This window comes from Anopheles maculipalpis, chromosome 3RL (assembly GCF_943734695.1).
Source record: "Anopheles maculipalpis chromosome 3RL, idAnoMacuDA_375_x, whole genome shotgun sequence".
Lineage (NCBI taxonomy): Eukaryota > Metazoa > Arthropoda > Insecta > Diptera > Culicidae > Anopheles > Anopheles maculipalpis.
Window position 1 is genome coordinate 5,628,759 of NC_064872.1, and position 24,003 is coordinate 5,652,761.

General features: G+C 46.5%; 3 protein-coding genes across 6 annotated transcripts in view; 1 reads left to right on the forward strand and 2 right to left on the reverse strand.

Moving 5' to 3' along the window:
* Positions 1 to 620: 620 nt before the first annotated feature.
* On the reverse strand, positions 621 to 15,927 carry LOC126566023 (transmembrane protein 131). The gene is made up of 3 exons (XM_050223223.1): positions 13,382 to 15,927; positions 5,234 to 8,281; positions 621 to 2,666 (listed from the first exon to the last, which is right to left on the reverse strand). The coding sequence occupies exons 1-3, from the start codon at positions 15,923 to 15,925 to the stop codon at positions 621 to 623; spliced, it is 7,638 nt and encodes a 2,545-aa protein (XP_050079180.1). The 5' UTR covers positions 15,926 to 15,927.
* Positions 15,928 to 18,524: 2,597 nt separating this feature from the next.
* LOC126565507 (ubiquitin-fold modifier-conjugating enzyme 1) lies at positions 18,525 to 19,616 on the forward strand. The gene is made up of 4 exons (XM_050222689.1): positions 18,525 to 18,653; positions 18,725 to 18,856; positions 18,930 to 19,097; positions 19,530 to 19,616. Exons 1-4 carry the CDS (start codon positions 18,531 to 18,533, stop codon positions 19,614 to 19,616), a joined length of 510 nt encoding a protein of 169 aa, XP_050078646.1. The 5' UTR covers positions 18,525 to 18,530.
* Positions 19,617 to 22,051: 2,435 nt separating this feature from the next.
* LOC126563913 (protein spire) overlaps positions 22,052 to 24,003 on the reverse strand; it is a 115,018-nt gene continuing 113,066 nt past the window's right edge. For all 4 annotated transcript variants that reach the window (XM_050220709.1, XM_050220707.1, XM_050220706.1 and 1 more), the window contains 4 exons: positions 23,034 to 23,665; positions 22,746 to 22,946; positions 22,362 to 22,666; positions 22,052 to 22,288 (listed from right to left, as the gene is read on the reverse strand). In XM_050220709.1, coding sequence (XP_050076666.1) covers positions 22,060 to 22,288; positions 22,362 to 22,666; positions 22,746 to 22,946; positions 23,034 to 23,665 — 1,367 coding nt within the window. In that variant the 3' untranslated portion in view covers positions 22,052 to 22,059. The remainder of the gene's footprint in view (positions 22,289 to 22,361; positions 22,667 to 22,745; positions 22,947 to 23,033; positions 23,666 to 24,003) is intronic.

Sequence of the window (24,003 nt, forward strand, 5' to 3'; positions counted from 1 at the left end):
TTATCTTCGTGTTAGAAACGTGTATATGTGTTTGTGTTATAAGCATCGAAAGCTCAGAAAAGAATTAAAGAAAAAAAGAATAAAAAACTAAAATTAATTGAAAAACAAAATTAAAATTCGCTCTTCCCATCAAGGAAAAGGTGAATTTTAAAAAGTATAAAAATATTGTTTGACCGGCGCGCCCTAGCGGAGGTTGCCATATAATGAGGGTTCAGAAAAGAACGAAATAAGAAGTTAAAAAAACAAAACAAAAGCTTAAGAGAAAAACTAGATTGTGCGCTTAGATTGTGGTGTAAATTGCAAGGCGAAGTTTTTTTTTCCTTCCTATCAATTTTAAAAGAAAAATTTTTTTGTGAAAATTAATATTGCCAAAAAGGGCCAACTAAATTGAATTTCATGATAATCAAATGATGTGCCTTACAAAAGCCGCACCATACCGCTGCTACTGAAAGAAAGATTTCGAGCGATAAACTCGAGCGAAAAAGATAGAAAATGTTTCGTTTTACAGCACAAATCTACCAAAAAACCACGAGGAGCTTGTTGTAGCTAAAAAGAAAGCTCCTCCATTCTAAATATTTGTATGTCTTCACGGCCCAAATGGCGCAAATGGCCAATCCATCCTATAGTTCCTCCGACGGTCCAGCAGATGCAGCCCACACATCGATATTGTTGGCAGGAGACCAGATCGATGGCAGCTGAAACGGGTTGTACGTCGAGGAAGTCGACGACGAGGATCCGGAAGTTGATGTTCCGGATGTTGAAGTTGTTGATGATGCTACTGCCGTTGCGCCCGATGTCTGCCCACCAGAGGATGAGTCAACCGTAGAGGATGCCGAAACACTACCACTTGAAGAAGCACCGGAAGGCTCTTCGGATGAAAGTTGACGGATAAGCTGTTGTTGTTGTGGTTGTTGTGGTTGTTGCGATTGCTGCTGCTGCTGCTGTTGTTGCTGTTGGAATCGGTGCTGAAGAAGCATGTTGTAAGCTTGCTGCTGATGATCTTGATAAACAATCCGACTCGACGATAAACCGTGATGATTGGAAAAACCAGGCGGTGGAGCTACGGTTGTCTGACCGGAAGTCATTCCGCCCGAACCTAGCCACGCATCGTTAAGATTCGAAGCACGATGAGCAAGCCGAACATCCGGAACTGGTTGCGGTTGGTGCTGCTGAAGCGGATGAGAAGTCCCCGGAAGCTGATTAGCTCCTGCCGCAGCCATTGCCAGTTGAGAATGAAAGTGAAGGACCGATTCGTACGCCATTTGTTGTTGTTGCTGCTGTTGTTGATACTGATGTTGAGCGTTCAGATTGTTCCAAAGATCCGTCGAGCGCCAGCTTTGATTCATACCGCTCGACTGCGTAGAGGACAACGGTTTGTGCGAAGATAGTGACCATTGCGACAGATGTCCATCATCCATTGTGCTCGTGTTGTTCCAACCACCGTGGTGATGGTTATTGTGTTGCTGCTGATGTTGCTGATGTTGCAGATGCTGCTGCTGCTGCTGCTGACCGGAAGAATGGAAGTGAGCTTCCATAAAATCATTCTCAACAGTGCCTCCTGAACTACCAGCACTACCCTCCGTTTGTTGATTAGCACCACCATTAGCCGTAGTAAACGGATGCCCAGCAGCAATCGAAAGTAACGACGACGTAGTGATACCATTCATCATCCCAGTCGAACCTCGCGCCATCGAAGCAATGCCCCGGTACTGATCACTCTGACGGTGCGGATAATCGGCAAACGATTGCGAGAAAAAACTATCCGACTGTTGGCCACCACCGTTCATCGTTTTACCACCAGAATCACAGCCGGAACCGCCGCTCGCCAGCTGTGACGGATTGTGGATGACGGGACCAACAAACGGTTCCCAGCAGTTGGCCACATTCGATCCAAGTCTTCCCATATGACCCATCATTCCATCGATTTCCTCCCCGTCGCCATCGGCACCGTTCGCACCGGTAGGCGATTTCTTCGACGTTCCAATAGGTCCAAGATCGGGCGATGCACTGGTAGCAACAAACGGTGCAGAACATTCCTTCTCGAGTGTACCTCCGATATAGCTATCGTCCTTTGCTTTTTGTTCCGTCCGATTCGATCCACTCGTGTTGGAAGTAGTTAGCCCATTGGTCATAGAATCCTGATGCGAATGCAACGATTTTCGATAGTTTTGAGCACTTCCTGTAGCAGTTGAAACCGCCGAACTTGTTCCGTAACTCGCATTATTTGCATGAGAACGTGCATGGTTTAGCGACTTATCAGCGGATTGACTGCTGCCGGAAACCGCCGAAAGCCATGGCAAAGCTTCCATGATGGAACTAACCGTGGATTGTTTTCCACCTGCCAGCGACTTCGTAGAAGTAGTAATAGCCGGAGTTTGGGCAACGACATCACTAAATCGGGCACAGTTTTCTCCCCAAACCGTGGCACCGGTCGACGGCACTGGTACGGAAGCATTCTGCAGCAGTGTGCCAAGCGTGATCGATTTGTGCTGTTGCTGAGCGGGGGTATTAAACTGTAGCGCCGTTCCCTTATAACCCGTCGCAGTTCCTCCTTTACCGCCGTTCGTGCCTTTCTTGCTTTGGTTCGGTTTCCGCTCACGGCCAGGTGTTTTGCTGAACTTCTTCGATTGTGGCTGATGCTGCTGCTGCAGTGACGATTCGATAGCCTAAAACGATGAACAAAAAAAGGTAAACAAAAACACGGAGAATTATCGACTGATGCTTTATCAATCAAGCTAGGTTATTTTCAGCAAAAACATAGTGTTTACAACGATGCATGATGTAACACGCTGCATTTAATGTTATCAAAGTTCAAAGCTCTTTCGAGAGAGAGAAAACAGAATCACCATACGAAATAGGAGAATGAAGGCTGAAATGAAATCTAATTTTAAAGACACGGCGCTGCGCTGTTCACTCTTCCGTTTTGCAGGCTTAAAATGCTGTCTGCTCGGTAGTAGAGATCAGAGGCCTCGAGTTTGTTGACATTACGAAGAGAACAACAGTGTTTTCCTTCTTTCGACAATTGAAAAGAAATCGGAAAAACCTATGTTGCAGCGTTCGGTGATCGGATACACGACATGCACAGAGTTTACCAGCACAAACAAGAAGTGTTCGTATGACTCCCATAGGATTGTGCAACATGCACAACATTCACAATACTGTAAGGAGGCAAAATTGATCACTTTAATTAAACCATTGTCACTTTCGACTGATCAACAAGCCAGATGAAGGTGGATTTTAATCTCTCAGGGCTCAGGGCTCTCACCAAGGGTTAGCAGATCAATACTTCTCCAAATTTTAGTCCTATAACACAAGAAACCCTGCAAAGAACACATACGAGTAACAATCAACATCACTGATTGTTAAGCTGAGAGTTCCTTCGCCCTTCACTAAATGTATGCTAAGCAGAACAAATAAACCTCGAATCGATTACACCAGGGCTCGACTGGCTATTCGGCGTATAAAAACGTAGAATAGTATTCGTCTTCTATCATTTCTTGTTTTTCAAAATACACTTTATTTAAGTTACTGTGATATTTTGTAGATTAAACCATAAAATCCTTGCTGATATTATTTCTGCTCATGCAACCAATCCTTTTCAATCTTTTCAAGTTTGTCGATCCCTGTACTAGAGGGATCGATTCTAATGCCACCGAGAAAGCATGACTATATGTTGGTTGGTGTTTGTGTGTGAGTGTTGTGCTATTTGTTTTTGAGTTCTAAAATAAATAAAAACATTCTTGGTGTGCACAAGCCATCAACAACTCGTCTATGTCACCGTGAGATCGGTGATATAGTTGGTGATTGGAAGACTTGCCTATACTCCTTCTTCAATAGCCGACTCCATCGTCTTTGTGACACACACTCATGCCTCTCCTCTACCCAGGGACAGGCGGCGTAATCTAGCGCATAAACGACCGCATGACTCTGTGGCACGAGATCGTGCCAGAGCACAACGGCGGACGGCTCTTCTCTTTAGTGCGACGTAAAGAATCGTTTCTTCGTTTTAGCATGTATGCGCGCGCTCGCGGCCTAACTGCTGAATGCGCGTAACATTCCATGAAGGTAGCGCACATGGATGACCATCCAAACACGCTGCTCTACCTCCTACCACGTGCGTCATCCTTCCCCATCCCCATCCTACCCTTCTACGATCCCCTTCTGTAACCATCCCCGCAATCAGAGCGCTCACGTGCGGCACCATCCCACACGCACGAGAGTCGTTCAGTATCGTACACCGGCAGCGCGCATGCGTACCCCGATCGAATAACAACAGTAGCGCGAAATCGAGAGACAAAAAATGAAACCTACACACACAGCAATTTTAGCAGCAACGCATCGTTAGATAAAAACAAACGACTGACAAAGCGAAGGCGCGCGAGTCCCGGGAGACATCGCTCAAACATTGTCGTGAGTACGATTGTGGGCCATTAATCGTTTCGCGGCTATCGTCAATCAGCCCTGAGGTTTCCCGCTACGTCTCTTACTCTCCTCAAACAAGCGACTGATAAATGAAGCTATCATTGACAAATGCAGCTGAATCCACCACTGTCTAGCACATTTTTTAGTGGGGTTGTAAATCGAACTACCGGTGATTGTAGATTAGCTATAATAATGTATGCATTTAAAATTGATTGATTTTTGCAATTTTCCAAGCGGTGTACCCTGTCGGTGTACACACAAAATTTGACAGCGTTATCGACTCTTTAGTTTGTTCTTGTACTCAACTCTATTCTAGAATGAAGTAGTACAATATCGTAGATATTCGCTGATCGTTGGTTTACAATGTTTGAAGAAAATCCTATATAACATGGATATTGTTAAACTAATGCTCCTGTCTAGCACAGTTCAGTCTAATATCCATAACACTCAGAAGGCACGACAGAAGATATTGGTGACAAATGTTTATCGAAGGATTCCATCTCCCTTTCAAATCCTACTAGACAATGCAGTGACATATTAGGTAAATAAACGAAAGGGTTCATATGCGCTATATTCACATGGAGATGCAAGTGCATGAGGGAAGTGGTAGCCCTTATCACTTTCATTGCGGCTTTGAACCCGGAGAAACCAATGAAGTTTTGAAGTTACGTCAAATCTTTGAAAGAAACTTTCGGCTCATATTATGCGAGGCTCCAAAACCCTACTTGAATCTCGCCAATTTTGAGAAACAACGGACCATTATCAGTTAAAGGTAAAAGTGATGGAAAATCATCCATGCAACGCTTCTTACCTGTGTGCTATTTCCATTTCCGATGGTTAGTTTCTCCTGTTGGCTGATGATGTTGCCACTGGAGCTGTTTTCCTTTCCAACACTGTCCGCTGTTCCGGATGCACCACTGAAAGGGTTGATCTTCTCACTGCCCGTCTTCATACAGTTCACTGACGATTCTTGCTGTTTGTTGGCGGAAGTCACCGAGGACTTTGTGGTTCCATTTCCATTTGATGCACTCAGCAGTTGCTTCCCATTAGCACCGATGGATGCTCCTGTGCGTACCTTACTTGGCGCCGTTTCCTTGGACGACATCTGGACGCCATCCTTCGCAGCAGTGGGTGACGCTATGGAGGAATTTGTGACCACCGTCGATGTAGTTACTTCCGCCGCCGGTTTCTGACTAGTATAGGTTGTGATGGTGTTGCCCGACCGCGCTAGTTCGCTGCTGGTGACGGCAAACACCGATGCTAATGAGACTACCACCGATTCATAGCTCACGGCCGGTGGTAAGCTTTTCGTTTTCTTGACGCTCGTTTTGGTGGTTGCTGTCGCTGGAGTTGTTGTTGCGGACTGTTGCTTCGATTGATGATAGTGTTGCTGCTTCGACGTTGGTGATGGTGACGAAGACGACGAGGATGTCGTAGATGACCCGGAGGATGATGATGATGACGATGAGCAGGTTGAGGAGGAAGAAAGGGACATCGAACCGGTGGTGGACGAAATGTGCCGCACGTCGACTGGTTGTTCTTCTGCTGCGGTCACCGATGATGAGGACGATGATGATAGCGAGGACGACGACGAAGTCGAATGGTGATGTTGCTTGCTGCTGGCGGTTGAATTTGATTCAAGCACGCCGGTTAAGTCACTGGTTGAAGTGCTGCTCGGTGATCCCGATTTCCCACCGAACAGCGGTCCATTCTTCACGTTTTTCAGGCTTTCCGTTTCGGATATGGACGTTGGGGATGATGCTTTCGTTCTGTCTTTGGTTGGTGCTCCAGTGTTATCGCTAGTGGTTGGTGCCGGTTGGGAGTTCACTTCCGAACTTTGTGACTGCTGCTGCTGCTGGTCTTTCGACGGAGTTATTGAGCGACGACTCTTGGACAGGGATGCAGGAAGAGCTCTTTCCAGCAGTGAGCCAGACAACGCCTTCTGACCAGTGGGTGAAGCAGCAAGAATGGGTTTGGCCGTCGCACCAAGCTTTATTGTAAAATCCGTCCAACTACGATTGAATCGACTGGACGCGCTTTCCCCCGAAGACGCTACACTGCTCGCACTTCCGTTCTGGAATGCTCCTCCTCCTACTCCTCCGGTACCCTTTGAGTGTGTTCCATTTTTACGTTCCGGCTTACGGTTGTTTCGAGATATCACCGTGGAGGAAGAGTTGAGTACACTACCGTTGTGACTCGCCGATCCAACAGTCACTCGTCCGGTGGATTCCTTCCCTCCACCAGTATTTCCTGCCATTTCCGCACTGTTACTGTTCGAGTGTTGTAGAGCAATCTGCCGTAGATCAAGCGGCGGCTGCAGCGGACCTTTCTCGCGCACGAGGCTCAAAAAATGGATCCTCAGAACACGGTTCGAGTCGAGCACAGCGACGGCCAGCGTTCCGAACAATACGGTCGGCAGCACCACAAACAGCACCGCTCGGAACCAGTACTCGAACCAGGGCCGTGGTAGAGCCCGATTACACACATCCAACCGGTGCATTGGTACCGTGCCCAGCAGCGTAAAGTTCACCGAAAACTGATTAATGTTCGTGTCAAAGTGCAGGGTGCGTACGACGCGCGAGAGCGTAAAGTCGGGCGCAAACGCAATCTCAATCTTTCGGCTAGCGTTTGGCGCGAGCTCGAACGGCGTGCAGTCCAGCACCTTGAAGCCGAAACCTTCGCACGGTGTTTCCTCGATACGGATGGCGGATACCAGGATCGGTACCTCGCCATAGTTGCGAGCCGTAAACGTTCGTCTCGTTTCCACCATAAAGTCCTTCTTCTCTTTCTCTGCACCCGTCGACGCCGCCTCCTCATCCTGCCGCACCACTTCATGCCGATGACCTTCGGCGTCTATTTCGTACTCCCGCAACCGGCCCTCAGAACGCAACTGTCGATAATACCGATCGTAACATGGTTGAGCATGCTTTTCCGTGATTTCAAACTGAAGTGCCGTTGGTGAGCCGGGTCGCCGATTGCCGAATTTGAAGAGCGGAACTACGGCCCGTGCCTGTATCCAGGCTGCATCAATTAGTGTGAGATTGTTGCGCATGTACAGGACGGTCGAGTAGGTGCCGGGCAGCTGGGCACTGAACTTAATCGCGATCCGCAGAAACGATTGAGGTTTCACGTAGTTGACGTAGATGTCGTCACTGTCGAACAGGAAGAAGGAAAACACGCTCTCCTCGCTCAGCGTACAGTTGTCACAGGCGGTTAACACCTCCGGAGGTAAGTTGATACCGCCACCCGCACCTCCACCCCCGTCCACGATAGGTTGCCGACCGTGAAGGGCCACATCGTGCAGTACCAAATGCACGAACAGTATCTGATCCGAGGGATTGTTGATCGTTATCAGTCGGACTGCTTCCTGCTCTACCTGGAGCGTCGGGAAGAACACATTCTCGTCCAACAGTTTAGGCCACACCAACCCGACGCTTGCATTAAAATCGAACCTTCGGCTCGATTCGGCCAACACCTGAAAGTGGACGCTCGTCAACCGCTGTCGCATCTCCGCGTATTGCTGTAGCTGCTGCAACAGTTTATCACTATCGAGCCGCCTGTACTGCTCATAACAATCTAACGTGGCCATCCACTTCACGCCGAACGGCTTCGAGAGCAGATCGAAGCTACTGTAACAATCTGACGGACCACAGTGAGCCTTCGGATCGAGCGTTAATCGACCGATGCTAGTTACCGTGTCCGGATAGAGGGCGACCGGTTGGTTCGGTGCAAGCGGTCGCTGCTTGTCGGGCGACAGGAACTCGTAGCTAAGACCGGGCACATCCGTTCGGATACTTTCGATCTGGATCTTGGTCGGAAAGCTGGAGGCGGCCAACAGTGACAGTGAGCATAGCTTCCCCTGGAAAAAAGGAAATAAAAAGAAAAGAGAATGAAGCTCGGCCATCCGATACCCACACACAAATGCAAACCAGTTTGAGAAAAGTGAAAGCAATTGTGAAATGCAGCCGCGCGCAGAGGGACATTTACATATTGCCATTTTTTTTTTTCATTTTTGTCGCCATCTTCTCGCCGTGATTGTCTTTATTTTTTGCCACATTTATATGTGAACGGCAGTTTGATTTCGATGGGCGAGATTAAGGTGAGAGAAAATGTTGGTGACAAAACAAGCATAACATGTCCGGGGGGGTGGTCTCCCTGTTCTGAAAACAATTAATCAAATCGATAGAACTAACCTCAAAAACAAAGCTAACGTTCGCTTACTACATTCTTATGCGTAGCCTTAAAGCCTACTTACAGCCCACGATAGGAACGCCCGATAGGAAATCGATTCTACTTGACCGTTGCCTCCTTGTTCATTTGCAATTGATTAATGATGAAGAATGGAAAGAAAAGAACCCAATTTTTTTTTTTCGTGCTCAATAAGTGCTCCAAGGATGGCGTACGTCGACTATTTTTGTCATAATTTCAATTAACCATAACAACTATTCCTCACTGACCTCCATGCCTCATTCAAACAGCAATATGGTCAGGGCTTCCTTGTAGCAGAAAATTTTGAGGTTAAGAAGATGTTTCGTCACCGTCTTTTAGACACATTGAGTGAGAGAAACTCTACACTTTGACAAATATCAGAACTCATCCAGAGCTTAAGCGATCCTACAAAGAATTTTGGGATGTCCATGGTCAGAAAACTGCTCCAAAATGATTCAATACAACAATCGATTGCCTTGCCTGAAGCATGTTGCTTAGCAAGGACCTGGCGCCAAGTGTCCCCTGATTGACAACAGTCATTTCCTTCTGCTCTGCGCCGTACAACCATACAATCTACATCGTTATGTTGTCGACGATCATTATCAGTGCTATAGACGAAGATCCTCTTCCCTTTCCAGCTCTAATATCCCATCGTACTTCATCTCCCCATCGAAGTCCATATACACACTTTGGACCGAATGGCCCAGTTTCTATCGTCAGCATCAGCATCATCCACAACAGCGCCCGGGTTAGCAGATCCGGCGCAGATTAGTGGCAGAGCCCGGAAGAGACGTTCACTTGATAATCCTATGCGAATCCCGTGATCAATCGTGCTACAATCATCATCTTCATTATCAGCTCGAATTGATGGCTGATTTGAGACGTTACAAAACAGCTCCCCCGAGTGGAACCAACAACGGAGACAGAGACAGTGTGAAGTATGACCACTTGCAAGGTCACTTACGAAAACATACCTCGCTTATCAATCCTCGTAAAAACTCCCCACTCCTGGCCCCTCTTGGCGCACTTCTTCTAGATTGTCCACCATTCGGCCACCATATCTCATCCACTAGTCTGCTAGATGAACGATTCTTTTTCGTTGTCCATGTACTTGTGTTGTTGTTGTCTAGCGTCTCTGTGCTGTGGGTTTGATTCGGAGCTGATAATCGCCAGAACAAACAAAACGTGCCCCCATGCCGATATATAAGGAAGCATCACACAACGAGCGTGCGACTGCTCTCGATTGTAATGCAAAACCACGATCTCCAGAAGATCTACACACACAGAAACCGCATAACGCACCAGGCAAATGGGAACACGGTCGTGCAACAGAATGGACAGGAGTTCATCTGAAAGTGCAAACCGATTGAGCACACCAGATTGTTGCTCCTTTTTTGGGATGGTTTGCTGTCGCTACCCGATAAGATGGCCTGGTCTGTTCCGATATGTGCGGCTGAACCTTCGCCTCGTCTAGACTGTTTCCAGTGGACAGAGCACCCGTTTATGGGAAAGTGGGGACACAAAATTCGTTCAACACCACACATCTGTCGCCCACCGTATGGCGCTTATCGCACGACAACGATAAAAATGCAACCAGACATTATCCGTCCAGGTGTGTTTTATCGTGCCTATGTCGGAGAGCACGTGAGTATGCTTTAAAAACTAAGCCAAAAATGGATCGCGGTGACACACGTAGCATAATTCCCACACTCATGGCAACCGGGCCTCAAAGAGATCGATGCCGAAATTCCAGTTCGAGCTGGATGTGGAGTGGACCCTACAACCTATTGATCTCCATGTCTTAATGATAAGTGTCGTTTCACCCACTTAAAAGGCAAAAAAGTGATAATTTATAACAGCCACCAACCACTTGAAGGCTCTCCGGGATCCATCTTTCGAGACGGCGCTCAATGGACGGTTTGAGAGTGTTTGAGTCTTCTCTCTATCTTCTGCGCCATCGCCATTTATCATCAAGTGCAAAATTGGTGGAATTGCGTATTTGCCCGAGGGAAAAATCCAGCACGAATTTTAGACCTCATCGCTCATCACAAAGCTGATCAAATACGCACACGTGAGTCCGCCCATATTGACATGTTACACACATGATTTCGATAGTAAAATGCGTCTTTTCTTCAACGTTAGACTCTCGACGATCGGAACACACACACACACACACGACAACCTCAACTGCAGGCTGCCTTTTTCAAGGATTCAAAATGGAAACCACATCTGCGCAAACGAATTTGCATACTGAAACTGTCCAGCTTTGGGTTCAGAGGCCTAGAAAATGTCATGTTTCGTTTCGTTTCCGTATCATTCGATTTCTTGTGTGATTTTGAACAAAAACCCATTTATCATAAGTATGCAAAATAAGAGAAAAAATGCATTCTGTTCGTTATAATCACATCCAAACTAGTTTCACTAGAGTGATCTCCTTCCTTCACCAAAAGCTTCCTACACTTTGCCACTCAATCGAAACTCCAAAATAGAGTTGAAGTTAGTAAATAAATTATTTAAAAGCAGTTAAAAATCCCACCAAGCTTCTTGAGGGTGCTTCCTACTACATCAAGGAAGCCTTTATCGGAGTAAATAATCAAGAAAAAAGGGGGAAAACCTTAACGCAACAACCGCAAGTCCATGCACCAGAACTTCAAAACCACAAGGGTCTGTAGTGTTGTGTTTTCCTCCATCTCTTCACACGCATTTATCGTTCGATAAGGTCATAGTGGGGTCGTTCTCCGGCGCAGTTCTTATCACAGGCTTTATCAATATTATTAATCGAATAAGTCCCGGTACAATCAACAAGTACTCAAAAGAGAATAATTCATTATTCTGTGTAAGCCAATATACTATCCGATGAAGTTGTATCGACTATTAATAATTCCAACGTAAAAGTAACCAAATTTCCAGTATTGTTCACCGCTTTCCTATCTCGTTCCTATTTTATGTCCACTTGCGGATGCTTTACTCCTCTCTACATCTGTAACACAACTTGAAAATGTTGATAGGAATACATTCCCAAAAAAAACTCAACCAACCACTCCAACAAGACACGGTGGAGAAAAAAAGTCCTACCGCAGTTTTCAGCGAGCGAGCAACAGAACTAAAAATAATGCCGAAACGGATCTTGGGGAGATATATGCTGTACGCTGGAATGGAGTGGTGAGGGAGGTGGAGAGAAGGTGATGCTGATCCGATCGAGACTTGATCAAGGAAAGCCAAACGCACACGGGTTTGGTCGTTAGCGTCAAGTTACTACTCTGTGGCAATGGGGCAACATTTCTACTCCATATTGTTTTCTTTGTGTTCTTCTGACTCTACTCCAATTATTACAGTTTACTTTTACTCCAATTATTACAGTTTATGAAAATAGCCATTTAACGATACTCATTTTCAACGACTTCTGTGCTTTGCTCGTCATAACTTAAATTTGGTTGATAAATAACCAAAACACATGACAAGGATGACGATTGATTTTTCCTTATTTGGTGATACGATGTGCTAGATAATCTCAACCGTTTAATGACTTGCAAGATTTAAACGTATCAAGCAGCCAGAAGATAAATACTTGCTTTCCTTTGGAGTAGGCACAAATCAGATTTGGTCTCAAGACGATCATCTCACCAAAATTATTATGAAAATATAATAGAATTACAAGAAATGATCGAGTTAAAGGGTGCCCCGAAAGTATAAGCGCGATTTCTAAACGACTCGGACTCGGAAGCTGTACGACAAGCTGGCTGTGCCGCCAATCCTCATGCATCGTGTTTGACGGTGAGTCGTAAGTAACTTTTGACTACAAAACTCTTACGGGTAGTCTATCATACACCGTACCTGAAAGCCAGCATGTCGAAGAAGCCGACAAATCTATATTTCTCGAAAAAATCGGAAAAAGGCGGTGGTGTAGCAAGCCATTTGCGAATGCGGAATGATGTCCGAACAGTTTGTGACAACGAGATCCGTGAGTTACCAAGGCACACCAAAAAATCGCATTTCAAACCTGTGAAGAACATCGACAATTTTCAAAAAGATTGGAAGAAAGTGTCGAAAATCGTTCGGGACAAGTCTGTGCATACGATTTAATTTTTTGATTATTAATATTATTTTTTATTTTTTTGGGAATTAGTCCAGAACACACCACGATCACTGTTTATCAAATAAACATTCATTTTTTAGAACAGGTTTAATTTTTTGTCTAATTTTTCAATCGTGCTTATACTTTCGAGGCACTCTTTATTGCTCAACTACGCTCAACTCATTAAGCGGTGCCCAAATCAATCATAAGAGTAAATGAGATATTATTCGCCAAACAGATTAGAATCCTTAACCGGAATAAAAACTCCAAAAGAGTTATTAGTTAAAGTTTTGAATTATAATAATAACTGATCAGACAGATATAAAGTCCTTGAGAAGTTATTATTTTTATCTCTAGACTCAACAATAACTTCGAAGGCCAAGAGATTATAAACGTAACAAACTATCCTGTGTCTGTCCAAGTGAAACTTCACTAGAACCTATCTCAAATAACCTATTTCTAACGCCCAAATCCATGTTCAGGAAACAAGAATAACAACTAGGCTTAACGAGAAATGCAATCCAGAGGTCCCAGAACTATCCTTGATCAATTAGCCCACATTGCAGCTTTGCCATAAATGTCGCTATCTGCCACTACTGCTTCGTCATGGTAGCACTCTGCTCAACTACTTACACACTCCCCCACCCCCATGATACAAACGCTCATACAACTTACCGGAAAACAATCGTCAAAGCGCAATCGCTCACGCATCAGGTGCAGCTCGCCGACGGCCGTGGTAAACCGAAGCGGCGTCACGATCTCCTCGTAGTCCGTCTTGACCGTGAACCGACCCTGGTAGCTGTCGATCGTGCCGCTCTGCACGCTGATCTGGTACACGATCCACTCGCCCGGCTGCACCGTGTGGCAAAACACCAACCCATCCAACCGGAGCGGCCCACAGCCCCGCAGAATGACCGTGATGGTGGGCGCCCCAACGGCCGCCTCCGACGTGATCGCACCCTTCCAGTGGATAATCGGTATGGGGATGGGATTGGGGTTGCGGAACGCGACTAGCGCCTCGCCGATCGTTGCGATCGGCAGCACGCCAAAGTCTAGCTCCTGCGAATCACCGTCCACCTCCGCCACCGCCATCTTCGACGGTTGAACAAGCCGGGTCGGCGTTAGTAACGATGCGTCCCGGACCGTGGGCGACAGTAACCGCTCCAACCGTCCACTGTACCCCAGCACCGGCAGCTCGTAGTCGCTGATGTTGGTCGCGAGCCGAAGCGAGGTGAAGTAGGTGTTTAGGAGTCGGTGGTAAACGCCGGCCATTCGGTGAATCCGTAGCAGCGTGCGCTCATCGTTCGGCTGCAGCACGACCGGCCGGAAGTTCTCGATCGCGAAATATCGCGAACAGTTCTCAGGTACGCTAATGTTCGTGATGGACAATGGCACGTTGAAGTGATTCCGGACGACCAGTGGCCGTCCTCGCTCCTCTTCCTTATCCATCTTCCCATCGGAGGATGTGCCTTGATCGTGCTGTGACGAAGGGAGCAGAAACCGTAACGCTTCCTCATTGTACTGGATGCTTCCTTTAAGCACCTCACCGGCAAACGGTATATAGTAGACGCTCGGCACAACCTTTGCCCGTTCCGCCCCTTCCGCTCCTCCTTCCTCTGTGGTAGTAGCAGTTCCACCTTCATACTCATTCGTGCTTGTCCGGATAACGCCTTGTTCGTACTTGTACGTACTCCGACTCGTCGATTCTTCTGGACTCTGAAGTTCCTCCTGTTGGTGCTGTTGCTGATGATGGTCTCCATCCTCTTCCGTTTCCTCCTCATCTCCCATCGCTTGTTCTCCCTCCTCCGACGAGGAAAGTATACGTTCTAGCTTAAGCAATATTCGGCCACTTATGTGTCGCCGATCACTTGACAACTTGGACCAATCGAACTCTACATGCAGTGTAGGTCCGTCCGCCACCAGCACCTGCAAACATCGTACCGATTCCACATCATCCGCTTGCACCACCCAACTCTTCACCCTCACCACCTGACTGCCCGAGTTGTACAGGTCCAGACTGAGTCGCGTCACATTGCGCCCATTCCGTACGCTCAGTCCAAACTCGCTGTCGTCTACCGATGCCGCCAGTGCAGTCGCCGCCGTTGTAGTACGTCTTGCCGCTGTGCTGCTTACCATCTCCGCCCCGGACAGGGACGATGCGATGCCCAGCTCGAGAAATGGTATACGCGAGTACAATCCCGTCTCCTTCGAGATTTCTACCTCGATCGGCACGACTAGCATCTTATCGACGAGCGACGGGTTGGCCGCTCCGCCTGAGATCTTGATCCGTACGTACGCGATATGATTGCCGGGGGTGCGCGCATGAAACCGCACCCTTATCACCGTGCGCGTACTGTGTGGCGGGATTTCCCACAGCGCCTGGGGGCCTTCCTGTGCTCCGCTCGGCAGCTCGAGCTGAAAGCTGCCCCCGCTACTGTACACCTCCACTATCTGGAGCGGTGTGTCGTGCGGGTTGTACAGTGTGATCTCGGGCGATAGGGTTGCGTTAAGGGGGGCCTGCAGCCCGACGAGCGGCCGCAACCGGTACGGACATTCGATCCCTTCGCCCTGCACAACGTACCGGAGCATACCGAACGAGGTGTGCACGAGCAGGGATCCATCGGCCGGGCCCAGCTTCCGCGGGAGAAATACCACGTTGAAGCTGGTGTTGCCACCGGGCGGAATAACCTTCTCCTTGAAGTACGAGCTGGAAAATTCGGCCGTACTGCCCGAAATGGAGCCTAGATAGACGCTACGGTTTTTGTGCCTATTAAACAGCACCACCAGCTGGTTGTGCGGGTCGCCGATCGATCGGTCGGCAAAGTTAAGCTGGGGCGGATGAAAGAACAGATGGGTTGCCGCTTCCTCGCTGAGTATTTTCGGTCCCGCGCTCAGCAGCAAGCTGTTCTCGTCCAGTATGATCCCGTCTATGAGCGAGGACGAACCGGACTGGGAGCCGGATGTCGCACCGACACCGGACTGTGTTGCCCGGGGTGATGAAGATGTGCTGGAGCTGGAGGTGGCGGAGGAAGGGGAAGCAGAGGTGGAAGATGTATCTTCCGGTGTGGCTGCAACTGGCGGAAAGTGCACCTGCGATTCAAGCTGCAACAGGACCAACAGTACTAGTCCAAGGAATCGTGCCGTCCATCGATGGTGTCGACTGTTGTTGTTGCTTCGGCTCGTCCTGCCATGGTTCTCTTCACTGCCTACTGAGAACATGCTGAAGTGTGGTGCTTTGGTGATGATGACGCCGTCTTGGAACAGATGAGAGGAGATCGAGCGGTACTCTTGTGGTCTCCTGGGTACGAAACACACCGCGTGGTCGATTTTGCCCTCACGCAACGCCCCCTCACACACGCACGATTCACCTCTTCTTAATTGATTCTTCTTTCTTCCTTACTTTTTTCTCTGTCACCACACGCGAAGGAAACTCAATTTACACTCAGGCAGCAGCTGCTGATGCTACTGATGCTGCTGCTGTTGCCTTCTTCTGCTCGGATGCAACTACACTCGCACGCACTCACATACGCACACACACACACGCACGCACAGGGAGACCTATTTTGTCAAGGATGCACTCGGCGGGGCTCAAAAACGCGTGCACACACGGTTGTTGTGTGGGATATATTCGTTTGTGTTTCACACACCACTTTCTTCTTCAGCTCTCTTGCCTGCTTTTCCTATTTATATTTGTCATTCACTTTTCACCACCCTTCGCGCTATGCCGGCAATTATTTTGCAGGCTGCTGCAGCGGTTGCTGCGTTTTTTCACTAAAACTGTGCAGCTGATAGGCGGCAAACTTCGCCGCATTTGGTTGGTCAGTGTTGGTGGCTGCCGCTGGTCACGGGATGCTGCTAACGACGACGACAGCCAGCTCATATTTTCTGCCCCACAGACAACCCGGGCTGCTGCTGACGCGTAGTGTGTACAGCGTGGTCCGGATATCGTTTGCTTACAGAAGGAAAACTCTCTGACTCGGGAACGTTAAACCGCATCCAGCAGCATTTCGCGGTTCAGGGAGACCAGATGGCGCGCAGTCGTTGTTGTTCCTTGTTGGATTCACAGCACAGCCTTGTAGGTTTTGCTAATAAAAAAAAAAAACAATGTCACACACACTTGCACGCACGCACGCACGTTGTTTCGCTGTAATTTTTGTGCAAAGAAAAGGAGAGGGAGGGAGAGGGAAGACTTTTTTATAACAAGCTTGATAAGGATAGCGCCAGTCGCTGTGCTCAGCAAGCGCTCGTGTAAAATGATGAGATAAAACGGAACACACAACAATCGCGCACGAGGTCGAAGTGACACAAACAAAACCACACACAAACACACACACGCACACACGCGCTTACGCACACGCAATTGGATTTTCGACCAACAAAAAACACTCCAGCGTGTGTGTTTTGTGCTGTTATTTCTTGGAAATTCGGAAATTCGTTCACTAAAGTAGGCGATGCTTTTTTTCGGTAAAAAAGCGAGGTTACCAAAGAGTTACACAGAACCTGTACCACACGGCCATGCGTTTTCGGAAGCCCAAAACCGCCGTCTGCTACTGTAGGACCTTCTCGCACGACGACAAACAACCAGTTGCCTTCGCGATGGCTATTTTTCACGTCGCACGCGCTTTTCCTGGCAGCTTTTGCGGTCTTACCGCATTCGAGGGATTTTTGGGGGAGAGTAAAAAGTTGTTATAAGGGCAGGACGGTGTGGTAGAAGGAAGAAGCAGCAGGTACGGCCGTGTCCTTCCGTACTTGGACGAGCGAAAAGCGGACAAACACGCAAAAAAGGAGCTGCCGAGAAGCGGGGTGGTGGTTTCTGTCAACCGGGCCAAGGAAAATCATCCGATTCGCATTCTCGCCGCGTAAAACCGAACGAAAAACTACCCTCTCGATGGGGTGGATTTCGCGAAAAAGGGCGCCCTTCCCGCTGCTCTCACACAAATTGAACGGGTGTTACATTTCCGTAAATAAGTTCGCGGACAGTAAATGTGTACGGTCCGAAACCGACATCACACCGACCGATCGACCGAAATTCGCACTAAAACACCCAGCAGCAGCCACAGCAGGACGTGTGTACGTGTGTGGAACGATGGTGAAACGGGGTTTTTCTACACACAATTCTGCGCTTTCCGTGCTTCCAGCGCGTAGAAAACGATCCGCCCCGGTTTTGTTTGCTGCCGAATTATCACTTTTGGGGAAAGAGTTTTCCACCCTTTCCGCACGGCAAACCGTACCGTTATTTTCACTCGCGACGCTATTGTTTTGCCTTTTCTTGCAACTAAATCTCGTTCGATCCTGCTGCCCGATGTTTCTTTTGCAGCGCACGAACCATCCGTACTGGCCGACTGACGTATCGTCACTGAGAAGCTATGCGTTTATAGCGTCGAGTTGCGGTGTTGCAGGCGTTTTGTTGTGGAAAGATGGCGCCAGTGTTTTGTGAGGTGTAATTTTACATGGAATCGCTGCTTCAGACTGGCCTGACGGCTCTGTGTTTATTTACAATCAGCTGAAAGTGAGCAGTTCTGGTGCTTTTAAGAATTAGGGAAGTTCTTTTAGTTAAAAACCAACGTGGTACGTACTGTTTTCTGCTCGAAATAACATTTATTCATTTCAGGAAGGTAAAAGTATTTCCGTATTCTCTTTGTGTGTTATTTTTCGCGTTTATGGATATGCTGACGTGTGTGTGCGCTGATTTCCATCGCGTGTTGACACGTCGATCGGAACTGTCGCAAAGAAAACATTCACTTTTGTGTTGTGTTGCATATTGTGTGGAAAGTTAACTATTCCCTTGTTTTGTCTAGTATTTCAAGCAGCTCAACAGCTCAACATGGTTGATGATGGAACGCGTAAAGCGCTGAGTGGCATCCCGCTGCTCAAAACGAAAGCAGGCCCGAGAGATAAGGAGCTGTGGGTGCAACGATTGAAGGAGGAGTACCAGGCACTAATTAAGGTAATAGGATAGATTGAATAGCAAATCACATCATCAGTGCGTAATAAAATTCTTCTCTCAACTGATTTTAGTACGTGCAAAATAACAAAGCCTCAGACATGGACTGGTTCCGGTTAGAGTCGAACAAGGAAGGTACGAAATGGTTCGGCAAGTGTTGGTACATGCACAATCTACACAAGTACGAGTTCGATGTGGAGTTTGATGTACGTTAGATTAATTAGATCCGCTTGCCATTTAAAACACGGCTGAAGACAATTTCTGACGCTTTTCCAATAGATTCCAATCACGTATCCGACAACATCGCCCGAAATTGCACTACCAGAGCTGGACGGTAAGACGGCCAAAATGTACCGGGGCGGTAAAATCTGTCTGACCGATCACTTCAAACCGCTGTGGGCGAGAAACGTGCCCAAATTCGGTATTGCACACGCAATGGCCTTAGGGGTGAGTACTGATGAAATGTTTCCTTAGCGTTCATAAAGGCAACTAGAAAAAACAACCTTGGAAGCTAATAGAATACGTTATCCTATATCGGTGGAGCCTTCTGATGAAAGTTTTATTTTCTATTGATGCAGAGAAGTCGTCTCTAATCCTAGTCATTTTCATGCTATAACTTTTCAAATGCCAACTTTGAAGAACCAGAACACGAAAACGATTTAGAGTTGAATCTAACCATTCATTCATTTACATCAATGGAAAGACGAAGAGTTAACACAACTTTCATCAAAATAGAGCATCGATATTGAATACCGTATTCCAAAGTTATAAGCCCCCAAGTCTGCTAGCTACCCGTGTAGCCCACTTGCCTGGAATAGTCTTAAATAGAAAAATTGGAAAACTAACGAAAGGATACGTTTATTTTTTGCTCCTTTTCAGCTATCCCCCTGGTTAGCGGTAGAAGTCCCAGATCTAATAGAGAAAGGCATCATATCGTATCAAGAAAAAGGAGCATCATCCGGCTAGGAAAATCCATCCTCACATCCGTTCCCACTAATACCGGTTAAACCTTCAGAAAGATGCGTCTGTATGTTTTTTTTTATTTACTCGTTTTTTATCATTATTAATTGTTGCTTAACGAAAAGAAAACAGAAGCATGGATTATATTTACCTTCTGAGAGTCCACCAGCAGAGAAAAAAAGCCGTCGTAATAAAACAAACGGAGCAGCAAACTGTTCCTTCATTGGTACATGTTTAAATATTGTTCAGTAAGTTTAGTATGGTTTTTTTTGTTTATTTCTCTTTCACTACGCCTTTTTCACATTACTTGCTGTTCTTTACCTGGGGGTGTAGATATTACGAATAGTTTATAGTATAAGTATAATTAATTTCATTTTCTTCTTTACTGATATAGCAATCCTTCCTGATTCTGTACAAATGTCTATATCGGATAACTGCACACGATCCGGCCCATCACACAAGCTCCTTCATCCGTTCTACCTTTCACATGATTCCTTCCTCCGGAATCACACCTCCTTCACGAGGTTGAGAGTATATTGCCGAAATTCCCGAAGGACATTTCGAATGTTGTTTAAAACGGTTACTTTCTATGATTAATTTGCTGGTTGTTTGTGTGTGAGTGTATTTCTATCAACTGATGGAAGAAGATTTTCTATTACTTTCCTATTGACAGCCTGTTTTATATTTGTTTGTGATTGATATATTGATTCTCCCTCTTCAGACTGCCTGAGACTATTACACTAGGTGCAGTTTAAATTTCAAATAATTTTTCTCCGTTAATTTATCTCTACCCCGCCAAGAAGAAAAATGGCGGTTAAACACGACCACGTGGTGTACCACAAACAGGATCGCAAACAGCTAAAAAACATCAACGTTCGGCGCTCTTTTTGGGGCGCTATATATGCGTGTGTGTTCTGGGGTTATACAGGATACGAGTACCAGTTAAAATTGTTTTTAAGCAAACGTAATTTTGTCACTCTTTTGCTCCCCCATTTAGCATCCTTCTTTGGATGGATCCTCCTCCAACCTCGTCCAACACGCCTAAGCATCTTTGTTAAATGATTAATCGCCGTGTAACCTTTCATTGGCATATATCTGCACCAGAAAACTGCTTTGTAGCTAATATGGTTTAGCTGGTAGCAAATGTTTCGTTTTGTTTCTTTCTTTGTTATATGTGATTCGAAATGCGATTCTTCTACCATGTTTTGCCATGTTTGTTTTTTTTTCTGCCATGTGGAACAAATGTTTTCTTAGTTAGTTAGGTTATTATTTTGCTCCCTTTAAGAACTTCAATAAAATATTCAACTATTGCAATTGTTATGGGGATTCTTCTCTTTTTTAACTTTAACCATTTAAATCTTCTGTTTGGGTAATATTTACGATTCCGGCCACCACACTTCGTCTATGAAGAAAATAACTGTTCTTTTTTTAATTTATTTCAACATAAACATTTACATTTACAAAACGATTTCCAGGCATTATGCAGGGTAGACTTGATTTTAACAAAAAAAAAGCTTAAACCATTTCGATCGAGGTGGAATCAATAACCTTGCTCGTTATAGAATCTATGCTCGTAACATAGGAAGATTTGGATTATTCGAATGGGCAAACAGAAACCGCTCCTACTCAACCTCTGGCAAAGGCTAGAACATGGAACACAAAACCGGTAATATACCTGAATATACATATTTTACAACACATAAAACAATCTTTCAGGCACAACGTCGTTTAACCAACTTCTCGCACCAGCAGGGAAATCCGATAAAAACACGATAAAGCGAGGACGATCAGGCTAATATAATCGTTTATATGTGAGTGTGTGTTTCCATGTTGTCTAATGCAGGTCCTTTCCACCGGATGACTGCACCATTTTTAAATCATTTGTTTGTGCCCTCTTTGTAAGCGCCCGTGGGTGTTTTTCTAAAACTCTTTCTTCACAAATAAAACAGCGATCCTCGCATACGGAATTCAGAGGAGGATCAAACAAAATCAAAAACAAAAAACGAAAAAAAACCTTATAATAATCACAATGCCATGGAGGTATTATAGCAACAAAGGCCAGTCTTTACACATGTTTGGGTTTCGAAGATTGCGCCGGCAAACCTCAAAAACCGGCATCCACCACATCAACGCGCTTTTTCTTTTCGTAAACTTCGGAAGGAGTAGGTAACACTCCACCTGCCGTTGCTCTAATGTTTTGGAGGATTTGATGAGGATTTAAATAAATAAGTATAATAAATACAACGTCATTAAACGTACAGGGGTTGGGAGCGACACTTGGGCGCTGCTGACTCTCGCTCTCGATGGTGAAGAGTAAACTTTGGAGTGAAAATTTTGTGGAGGTAAAAAAAAGTTATCTTCTTCAGAATACTGCCGCCTCAATTGTGCGCTGTGAGTGTGTGACTTTTTTTGTTTTCACCTCCAAAATCTTCTTCACCTCCAAAACCTCTTACTTGTACACCGGCGAGATGTCGAGCGTTAGATGGCGCAGCACCTGGTTCCGGGCCGTGGTTCGGGTTTGTCGCGAGGATCGTATAATTTCCAGCACCAGGCTGCGACAGTCATTGCACACGGCCATCAACTCCCCGGTAAGTCGTTCCTTTTGTGGGTCAAGTCCACCGGCACCTTGTCCACCACCACCGGACGCCGTGAGCGTAAATGCTTTGGCGAAACGATTCCTATAACAAAATGGCGACCATATTAGAAATTGACCTTAAGGACTCTTGAACCGCTGTTAAGCTTAATTCTTACTTTCTGTCCAGCGTGCTACAGTTCGAGTGTGGTCTTGCTGGACTCTGCGGTGGAAGACTGTTGGGACCTTCCATGCTGCGGGACATGAGCGAGCACTTCTGCGCAGCGGTTTGAACCGTTGTAGAAGAGGAAGAGATAACGTTCGCCGGAGCTGTGACGTCTTTGGCGGTGTTGCTCGCACCGGTCACGTGATGCGATAGGGAGAGGGACAGGGTTTCGGTACCATGCAGGGTGGTGCCCGGTGTGCTGGAGGCAGAACGCTGATTCTTTGGTGAAGACGGAGCACTTCCGACCGTATTTCGAGTCTTTTAGTAAGAGTGGAAGGAAATTAGAATGCATTACAAAAAAGTGCCATACGGAGTTGCAAATTTCGGAGGAACTTACCTTTCGATCTAACTCAGGCCGTAACAGTCGCTCCATCAGGGATCGCGGGAAGGATTCGTCCACCATACTGGTAGGACCCGAGCCAGTTCCGTGCGCATGATGACTCGGCGAAGGTGTATTGGATGTACACGGACTATTCATGAGCGAAGGTGACAACAGCACCACAGGAACATTGCGGAAATGTTCGGTAGGTATTCGCATCTGAAGAAGAGTAGCATGCATCACAACATCGTTAGATCATTAGATGGAAAAGATCCTTTAAAAATAAGATCCAAGTCAACGACTTACCTTCGTATTGCATTTGTTACAAACCGTCCTCTGGCAGAGTTTGCACAGGATCCCTCGCGCGAACAGCGTGAACCGGGTGCGTAAACACAGGAAGCAAACTTTCCTCTTTTCCACGTCCTCCTTAATGTGCACATCCACCGGCAGCCCTTCAAGCTCGGCCTTGGTCATCACTGAGCGGATATGTACGATTTCTTCCAGCGTCAGGGACAATCGATCGTTCAGATTGAACGCATCCTTCCACTGGTGCTCGTCGAGCGAATTTTTGGTCCAGGTGTCCAACGATGACAGATTGCTTGCACTGACATACTCGATGGTGGTGCTACTTCCATTACCCACCGTCGCCACACTTCCGATCGGTGCCGGTCGGGACGTCCCATTCACGACGTGTGGCATTACCACGGCGGAAGGCTTTTCCTTCGGCGGAACTCCATTAGCTCCGTTCGTGGTGGTGAGTGTTGCAGGTTGCGTGTCACTCTTTAGCGCATCACGATCGGATTGACGGGAAGCGGGTCGCGATGGTGGCATCGAGTGACTTGCCAGTGGGTCGAGTTTGTAGTTTTGATTGCATCCGATGATGGTGTGCCGGCGCATGGATGCTCGTCGTGATTCGCACTGCGTGGCAAGATCGTACGCTTTTTGGGGTGGGTTAAGAAATAAGAACAGAAAGATTAAAATTAATCAGAACTCACAACGAAATTGAGCTTTTGGTGTGAAACAGTGCAATTTTGAAAAACCAAAAACAAACCGATGTGTAATTTAAAAACGTGCAAGGAAGTCAAACCACACAACACAAGCTGTAAAAAGAACATAAATGGAGAAACAGCTGATGAAAAAGAAGCAAATATTAATCCATAACAGCAATATCAACATGACAATAGGAGTGATTAACTCATGCACGGCCTTATCTCTCTCCGTCTGTTGTGTAATACGACGATTATGATGATTTGACCAAAAAAATGGCGATCGAAAT

What these genes read in the sequence shown, in the direction of transcription:
- LOC126565507 (XM_050222689.1), top strand. Translation starts at nt 18,531, where the DNA reads ATGGTTGATGATGGAACGCGTAAAGCGCTGAGTGGCATCCCGCTGCTC. An exon ending in AGTACCAGGCACTAATTAAG is followed by an intron (nt 18,654 to 18,724) that starts GTAATAGGATAG and finishes AACTGATTTTAG; the next exon opens with TACGTGCAAAATAACAAAGC. An exon ending in AGTTCGATGTGGAGTTTGAT is followed by an intron (nt 18,857 to 18,929) that starts GTACGTTAGATT and finishes CTTTTCCAATAG; the next exon opens with ATTCCAATCACGTATCCGAC.
- LOC126566023 (XM_050223223.1), bottom strand. Translation starts at nt 15,925, where the DNA reads ATGTTCTCAGTAGGCAGTGAAGAGAACCATGGCAGGACGAGCCGAAGC. An exon ending in GCTTTGACGATTGTTTTCCG is followed by an intron (nt 8,282 to 13,381) that starts GTAAGTTGTATG and finishes CCTTTTTTCCAG; the next exon opens with GGGAAGCTATGCTCACTGTC. An exon ending in GAAATGGAAATAGCACACAG is followed by an intron (nt 2,667 to 5,233) that starts GTAAGAAGCGTT and finishes TCATCGTTTTAG; the next exon opens with GCTATCGAATCGTCACTGCA.